Here is a 7049-nt window from a genome sequence, read left to right as displayed (position 1 = left end):
TAACTTTAATATAAAACAAACCATGTTGACAAATTTATATAAAAAAATTTTCTAATAAAACGTGATATGAATTGTTACAAAGTTTAAAAACAAATTATTAGCTTAAAAATAATAAATTCATGAAAATAACATACTAAAAGTATATGTAATTTCATAAATTATTTATTTATTTACATACATACTTACATATATACATGTGATTCTTCTATTTAACTTTAAATTGATTAAACTATTCATAAATGTTCAAAACAACAAACGGTAGCTTTGACAAGTTTAATCTAAATTAGCATACTCAAAAATATAATACAACATTTTTTATTTTTTATTTTTCAAACTATCATTTTGCAACACAATGGGTAAGAGGAAATGGCGGATCACTTTGAGAGGAGGATGTCGCGAGCAGCGAATAAGGCGAGGACTATGGGGAAGTCCGGTAGGGACGATCTCGAGGGAGTCGTAAGCAACTTGGTGGCCACCATTGCAATCGCCACTTCGATGAATATACTTCGATCGCATGAAGACGTTCTTCTCCAGTTCAAATTCTCTTCTCCCCGCCCTAACGAGTTTGCAATACCCGGTGGGGAGATTGACCCTCTTTCCTTCCCACATTCATTCGAGAACTCGTCGACGAATTTCGGCAGAAAGCAACGAAACCGGCTGTGAGTCCGACGGAAGTTTCTTCGATGAGAGATTAGAACAATAGTTCATGATCGGCACCCTAAGAAATGTTTTTCGCAGGTGCGGCAACGGGCATTGCGATGTCGATGCCAGCTTGCGAAGCTGTGGCTTCCAGCTCTACTTGATCACCTTGCTCCACTTGAAAACCTTCCTCGATGACCTGAAATCGGCTCGTCTTCGGGTTCGTTCTTCCACGCCCCATTATCATGTTCTATATTGGTAATGTTTGATTGTCGAGTGTGCCGGCGGTGGGCATGCCACTCGTCAAAATTGTGCCTCTCTTGTTCCCGAATGCAGTCAGGACTTTGTTTTTTCATTGCTCAGAGGGTGATGTCTTTGAAGCCTTGGGTTGGTGCGCAAGTTTGTAGGGTACTCTTTCCAGGTTGTAGATTGGTTTCTTTCTGCGATTGTTCAGTGTGATATGGAGTTCTGCCGCAAGTTTCTTGGTTTCGAGGTTTTTCCCCTTGATTGATTTGCTCATGCATTGCACCTGCGTCCCATGTAGTTTCGACGGGCACAGGTGCGTAGTATTTGAGTCTTGTTGGTGCTAGGTCTCATGTGTCATTCCGTTTGAGGTTTTAGGCGTTTTTTTTAAGTGTTGAGAGAATGTGCTCACTTCAAACTAGTTAGAAACTCGTGCTTAATCTCTGTTTCATGGTCTTTTCATTCAAGATTGTGTATCGTGAAAGTGTGCCGCAATTGCACCAACCCCTAAGCTACAGCTGTTCTATCTCTTGCAGTTTCAGAACGCAGGTATTCTTTTGACGGTGTAGGCGTGATGTTGCCTTTTATCGGGGATTTTGAATTCAAGTAGACGAGCTACTGTCTTCAAAAGAAGACGTTCCATTACAGGCTGAAACTTACTTCATCGAAAATTCAGCTGTTCAGCCATGGCGTTAGGAATTGGACGAGATATAGAGGCGAAGCGTTGGCTTCGTTGCATGATATGGCAGTCAGCAGGAACGTCAGCAGTATGGATATTTTGGCATTGCATGTTCTCTGGGAACTCCAACAGATTCTGGTGGTTTGTGCCCTCGGCTTGGTCGAGCTTTTGGTTCCTTGTTTTTCAAGCCTCTCAGTTTCTGTTTTTACTCGGGAAAATGTTCGTGACAACTTGCCAAGAAAGAGAAGTAGCATCTGGGTTGGATCTAGTTTCAGGTGTATGGAAGCTTACATGGAACGTCTTGGTGGGTATCTCATGGGAGCCTGAGGATGCGCGGCACTTGTCCTCAAAAATTAGTAGAATTCGGGACCAAATCATTTTCACCTTACTATGTGCGATCTCTGGGTTTTTCTCGCTTGTTTCTCTCGCGTCGACGGAATTGAGTCCGGTCAGTATCCTTGACATTGGTGTACGAGGCGCTTGGCTCGGCTTTGTGTATGCGTGTTTCTATCTTTACCAAAAGAAGCAGATCCTCACTTTTCCAATTATTCAGGTAAGAACTTGATCACCATAAATTTCGCAAACAACTTCAGCCTCATATTGAAACCACTGTCAGTCTTTATCTACTACTAACATGTTGCGAGTACGTACAAATTGCATCCCAGATTGTGACCCGTCATACCTAAGGGTTTATCGTCAAGAATTTGGACTTTTTCAGGTTTTGTTTGCTGCAGGACTTGTCCACTTGCGGAATCATTTGCTGTCAACTAAGGACTATGTTTTTATGAAGCTCATCCGTTTCTATATGTTCGTGCTGCGTCCAGTTGTTAGAAATTGGTTTGCTGCATACGTGTTCGAATGAAGTATGAGAACTGATTCATTGTTTTCAATCCATGCAGCGAAGTTTTGCTTACAGCCTGAAAATTGGAAGTTCTCGCCTGATCATTACCAGTGCGAAACTGGGCGTGTTGGTTATGCCAGTAGCGGAGATTTTTTCGGACTTTATCAGTACTGTGCGAAGGCAGTCGCTTCATGAGATTTTGGCAGATGGATTATCCTTATTTTTTTGGCAGCAGATTGTTTTGGTTTTTGGTGCTATCTGCGCAACTTTAAGTTGGGAACTCTGCCATCACCTAGTCCAGGTAAGCACTGTCACCTTCTTTAGATGTATTTTGCGGATCACTTCGTCATCGAGCATTTCTAGAGACGATTCGCACAGTGATATGGATATGTTATCAGCATTCTGAATGTATGCATTCGCTTGGAAGGTTAATAATGAGATGGAAATGTGTCTGGCCGAAATGCAGGTGATTCTGACTAGAAGGCATATATTTGCACCACCTCTGGGCTCTACGTTAGCTGAAACTCAACCAAGTGAACAGCTCCTCTCAATTTTAGAAGATGTCGAGAACCTTTCCCTTGTCCAGCACCTTGCATACCTCGACTTATGTATCGTCGCTGAGAGAAACGTGGATACGTGGCGGAGGACTGCTTTCTTCGAGGAGTCCGGAGAGACTTACAAACGAATTATTAGTGCGTGTTTAGGACCGCTCGACAACCTCACGCTGCGACTTGCGAACGGTTTGGAGATATTCGAGACCAAGTCTGGGGATTTTCTGAAGCAACTTGTGTTATCTCGGGGTCTGGATAAAAAATCTGAGAGTAGTAGCGTCAAAGAGATATTTAGGGACATTCAGGTATGCTCCTCTCTTCTTCTTCTTCTTCTTTTTTCTTTTTTCAATCGCAAAATCTACGTCTGCTATTCTTGGTGCAGGTGAGGACTGGGATAGAGTTTCTAACTATAGTTTAGTCTGATTTTACCTGCAACATCTATACTGCACATCATTTTCTCATGTTTTTAGCTCTCATTTTGTACCTTCCTGCAGACCTCTACATACGATATGTGTGTAGGACTGGAAATTACAGCTTTGATTTCTGAGAGGCATATGTTGTTAATTATTCCAGTGACTTCATGAAGCATTCTTTTATAAGACGTTTTCGTCCCAACTAGTAGGTTTGCTCACATGAGATTATGCGATGTTTCAGTTGTGTTCTTGGTGTGCACGAACTGTGGCGTCGTTGACAGCAACATCTAGGCTGGAAGACAGATACGGGGTAGCTCAATTAAGCGGCTGCAACAAGGCCACGCTCTCTTCTCTTTTATCTTGCCTCTTGGTAGTAGAGGTTTACCTTGGACGTAGGAGCAGTGCGAGAGGGGTGGGCTTCGTTGGTCCAAATAGTATCAAATGGACCGTTCCTTCACAAGGAGTTGTCGCAGACGTGGTTAAGCGCAAGGGCTCCCCATTTGGAAAAGGCTCCTCAATGCATAAAAAGGCGTATGCATTAGCTGACATCCTGCGAACCTCAATATACCAAATTATAGCCGTCTTTGGGGAGGAAATAATGGTGGGATCTATCAGTAACAAGGGTCTTGCTATTGCAGAAAGAGATTGGTTGAGCCAAACAACCCCTCTCTATGGATCACATGAAATGCACCTCCAGAAGCTGGGTCTCTTTCTAGAATACCGCGTCAGTTAAGCCGAGCATATACTGTGCTTGTCCTTCTGTGAGTTGGGAATGCCGCATTACCATCTGCACCGAGGAAAATGGGTTCTTGTTTTCGGCTCCAGCTGAAATATTTGCTCTTTTGAGTATAACTCCTCAGGTTGAAGTTGATTCTTTCTTTTTCGTAACAAGGCCCACGATGTAAGCATTATGGATGCTCTCCTAGTCCTTATATTACAGCTTTAACTGAGATCCAAATTCTATGAACATGTAACTATTCAAGATCCTCAGAACGCCTGTAAGTTTTTTAGACCACTCTGTCCATGTGTAATACAAGTTTTGGATATCATCATGAGGTTTTCATTTCTGGTATTTAGACAAGCATAGATAGTCAATTGTACATCTTGGAGGTTTGGAGACCATAGGAAACTTGATGCAGGCATCTACAGATAGGAGGGTCAGAGAAGCAGGAGCTAGTTCAGCTGAACTTATGGAGCCTGGTTACATCTCGTTACGGAGGTGCCACATATTTCTTTGCTGTAGATTTAAACAATGTTCCGGAGCACTAATGGAGGTGGAACTGTTAGACTGGTTTGAGAAAGGTTTCAGTGTTTCCTACAGACAAAGATATGACATTTGTGGTTGTCTCTTGTGGACGTGATATTGTGTGAAAGCAGATATCTTGTACATGATCCATCAATGGCTAGTACGTGTTGTTTATTTCTAGTAAGTGGTTTGCGTGAGATGACCTGTAATCGTGTGAATTCACAAATGCTGATAGTGAACGAGGATACGGACTACATTTCTATCTGTATGCAATCGAAGCTTTTAGTCCTGGGACCGTCGGCAGTATACATGTTTTGCAACAGAATATGAACATCTTTTAAGCCACTGACCATGGAGTTCCTCATGTCTAGAACAAGTCGGTTGGGAAATGCTTTAACTAGAGCTCATCCAACTTGTTTATTACCGAATATCAGCTTTGTGAACATCAGACTGTGTAATTTGAAGTTTCCTCATAAATTTCTGATCTTCATGAGTTTACATATCTTCTACATTTGGAAACATAATTTACAAAGAATATTGAAGTATTACTCAACTTGCACGAATTCTCAGTTCCTATTTGCGTTATACTTTAGAAAGAGACGATATTCAATTGAAGAGGATGTCTAGTTTTCATGTGGCCGAGCAAAATCCATCGATGTGCTTAGAAGGTGCTGAGATGGTTATCCCCCCAGAAAAAGCGACTGGCCTGAGTCGTAGTTGTACAAGAGGGATTTCTAAGCTTATTTGTCTAGAGTAAGCACTCACCTCCTCATCTTTACGTTACAATCTGTCCCTCACACCAACTCTCGACGAGGATAAATTCTGATCTCTAAAATCACTGCATTTCGAATGGTAGAGAACAAAAATTAGCATGTTAAGGTTTGCCACCCGAATTCCAGCGTCGCTTCATAATATCTCAGGAATCTGGCTCTACCCTTCCTAGAATTTCTCTGAATACTCTATAAACAGAGCTTGTACTCTGCATTTCACAACCAATTTTGTAGATGACAACCCAACCTTCTCGCAGTCGAGAAGGTTACTCAACTCTCCTCTTCAACCATGGATAGTGGCAATGGAGGCCTAAAAACAAGATACAAGGCAGGACCAAGGAAAGGCACAAGCGATAATGGCAGCAGCGCTGTTCCCTTGTCGAGCCACTTCCGCGTCGCCATATCATTGTAAACCCAGAACGGCGCCAACGAGCTCAAAGTCAAAAAATCGATGCTCATGACATGAATGAACTTACTCTCTCGGAAGTACTGATACATTTCGGTCCATTGATCAGCCTCTGCGACAGCAGCTGTGAGCAGTAATCCAGCGCCGGAGAGTAGCACCAAATAAGCGACCAGCTTATTCTCCAACACATTGAGTGGAAACTTGCTGAGCTCTTCCCTCGTCACCTTTGGAGGAGGTGGCTGCCATAACCCGAAATAGGGCACCAATGCAAACGCTCCAGCTGCAAAGGAAAAGATCAGGAATGGCCAAGCTGGCACTCCTCCTTTCTCGTTTTTGGCAGACGGGATTAGAAGGCTTGAGTAGATTATCGGCCACAATCCCATGATGAAAAATTCACATTTAAGAATCGTGTTCATCACGAAGCCATCATCAGAGCGTAACCCGACTAGCTTTTCAATGAAATATTGGTCTCGGTACGGCGTCTGAGCAGGAGCCACAGCTGCTGCATAATATACAAAAACAGCGTAAAGAGCAAAGACAAGCACGCTAGAAATCCATCCCAGAGCTTCCCCACCTCCACCTCCATTCCCCCCTCCGCCAGAACCTCCACCACCATTACTGCCATTGCCACTTCCGACCAACCCCTCAATCTTTCCTTCCACAGTTTCTACGCCAGACGTTTCGCTCTTCACTACCCTAGTACATGCTCCATCTCTACCATCGTCTAATTTCCCGCTACTTCTCCACATCAATTCCCGCATTGCAAACCCGCAGCTTAAAAACGACCGAGATGGTAAAGAGAACGACTGAGAAAAGTTGGCCAGGTTTGGAGAATCCATCCTTGAGCTGGAAAACCGCGTTGGAACTACCATCCTGCCACTGACGAGAGCAGCATGACTAAAATGCGATAAAACTGGAAGAAATGAGCGCGGGGAACTACCCACCATAGCCATGGCGCAATCGGTTCAGGCACTGAGAAATCCAAAGAAATGCAATGGGATGTATGAAACCCAAAATTCTATTGCAACTTCGCAGGGTTCTCAGAGACTGCAACAATACCGCAGTGCAGGCATCCCGACGTCGAAAACGTCATGCAGGTGTTGTGGAATGGAGATAAACCCTTATCGTCCATAGTGATTGTGAGGAGATCGATCAGAGTCGTTGGCGTGGGAATGGAGGTGGGATTGTTGCTAAATCCAAAAGCGGCAGGGTAACAGTCTGCTCCGTCAGCGGAGGAGGTTGCCGGAAGCCGAACACGGCT

At 43.6% G+C, this 7049-nt stretch overlaps 2 protein-coding genes across 2 annotated transcripts; one reads left to right on the top strand and one right to left on the bottom strand.

Moving 5' to 3' along the window:
- The first annotated feature begins 733 nt into the window (after positions 1-733).
- LOC112275910 (uncharacterized) lies at positions 734-4792 on the top strand. The gene is made up of 5 exons (XM_024506668.3): positions 734-859; positions 1419-2114; positions 2461-2703; positions 2869-3258; positions 3608-4792. The coding sequence occupies exons 2-5, from the start codon at positions 1569-1571 to the stop codon at positions 4097-4099; spliced, it is 1671 nt and encodes a 556-aa protein (XP_024362436.1). The 5' UTR covers positions 734-859; positions 1419-1568; the 3' UTR covers positions 4100-4792.
- A 425-nt stretch (positions 4793-5217) lies between these two features.
- On the bottom strand, positions 5218-7029 carry LOC112275911 (uncharacterized). The gene has a single exon (XM_024506669.3). The coding sequence runs from the start codon at positions 6739-6741 to the stop codon at positions 5653-5655; it is 1089 nt and encodes a 362-aa protein (XP_024362437.1). The 5' UTR covers positions 6742-7029; the 3' UTR covers positions 5218-5652.
- Between the last annotated feature and the right edge of the window lie 20 nt (positions 7030-7049).

Source organism: Physcomitrium patens, chromosome 23 (genome assembly GCF_059467195.1).
Source record: "Physcomitrium patens ecotype Gransden chromosome 23, ASM5946719v1, whole genome shotgun sequence".
NCBI lineage: Eukaryota > Viridiplantae > Streptophyta > Bryopsida > Funariales > Funariaceae > Physcomitrium > Physcomitrium patens.
This window is presented reverse-complemented; position numbering and strand designations above follow the sequence as displayed.